General features: G+C 46.6%; 1 protein-coding gene across 1 annotated transcript in view; it reads right to left on the bottom strand.

The window, feature by feature from the left end:
* Nucleotides 1-852, bottom strand: part of LOC102677007 (voltage-dependent calcium channel type A subunit alpha-1) — a 123349-nt gene that overhangs the window by 57488 nt on the left and 65009 nt on the right. Inside the window, 1 exon segment of the mRNA XM_031509983.1 lies at nucleotides 582-846. Coding sequence (XP_031365843.1) covers nucleotides 582-846 — 265 coding nt within the window.

The raw sequence follows: 852 nt of genomic DNA, 5'->3' as shown, positions 1-852 counted from the left end.
GAGAGAGAGAGAGAGAGAGAGAAAAAGGGGAAAGAGCAAGAATGCGCTTCGTTCGTTTTCACCGAGGGAGGAGGAGAGGGGAGGAGAAGAACACGAGAGAGGAAGGGAACGGAGAATGAAATGATGAGTGAGCTCGCGGTGAAACAAAGTAACGTGAAAAATAGAAGGAAACGAAAGTATATATATATATATGTGCTTCGTATGTATGTATACTTGAGTGATGAGCTTTCGCGAATTTTATACGAGAACGATCCCTCCTCCTCCTCCTCCTCCTCCTCCTCCTCCTTTTCTCCCATTCGTGCATACCACGGTGTCTCTCTTGAAATCGATCGAGTTCGTTCGCTCTTTCGAGAAACTCGAAGAGAAAGAAGGGATCTTTCTCGTCCGTGGAAAATAATTGTCGAAAATAAAGAGAGAGAGAGAGAAAGAGAGAGAGAGAAAGTGAGAGAGAAAGAAGAAGAGAAAGAGAGAAAGATAAATATATATATATATAAAGAGAGAGAGAAAGAGAAAGGGAGATCTCGTACGTATGTATAGTATAATGTATAGAAGAATGTATATAGAAAATGAGGTTCGCTCACCCGGTCACCACGACGAAGAAATCCATGATGTTCCAGATGTTGCGCAAATAGGAGCCACGGTGGAGGACGAAGCCAAGGGCGAGGATCTTGAGGCTCGCCTCGACGCAGAAGATCCCGAGGAAATAGATTTCGGTGGCCTCGAGCTTCTGTGCGAGTATGGTTTTGTCCTGCTTGGGCAGGTGCTCCTCGAGGGCGAGGACCACGCAATTGGCGATGATGGTGAGCAGGACGGCGTACTCGAAGGGCGGCCACTCGATTATGAAGCGGGTAT

This window comes from Apis dorsata, unplaced genomic scaffold (assembly GCF_000469605.1).
Source record: "Apis dorsata unplaced genomic scaffold, Apis dorsata 1.3 scaffold_196, whole genome shotgun sequence".
NCBI lineage: Eukaryota > Metazoa > Arthropoda > Insecta > Hymenoptera > Apidae > Apis > Apis dorsata.
This window is presented reverse-complemented; position numbering and strand designations above follow the sequence as displayed.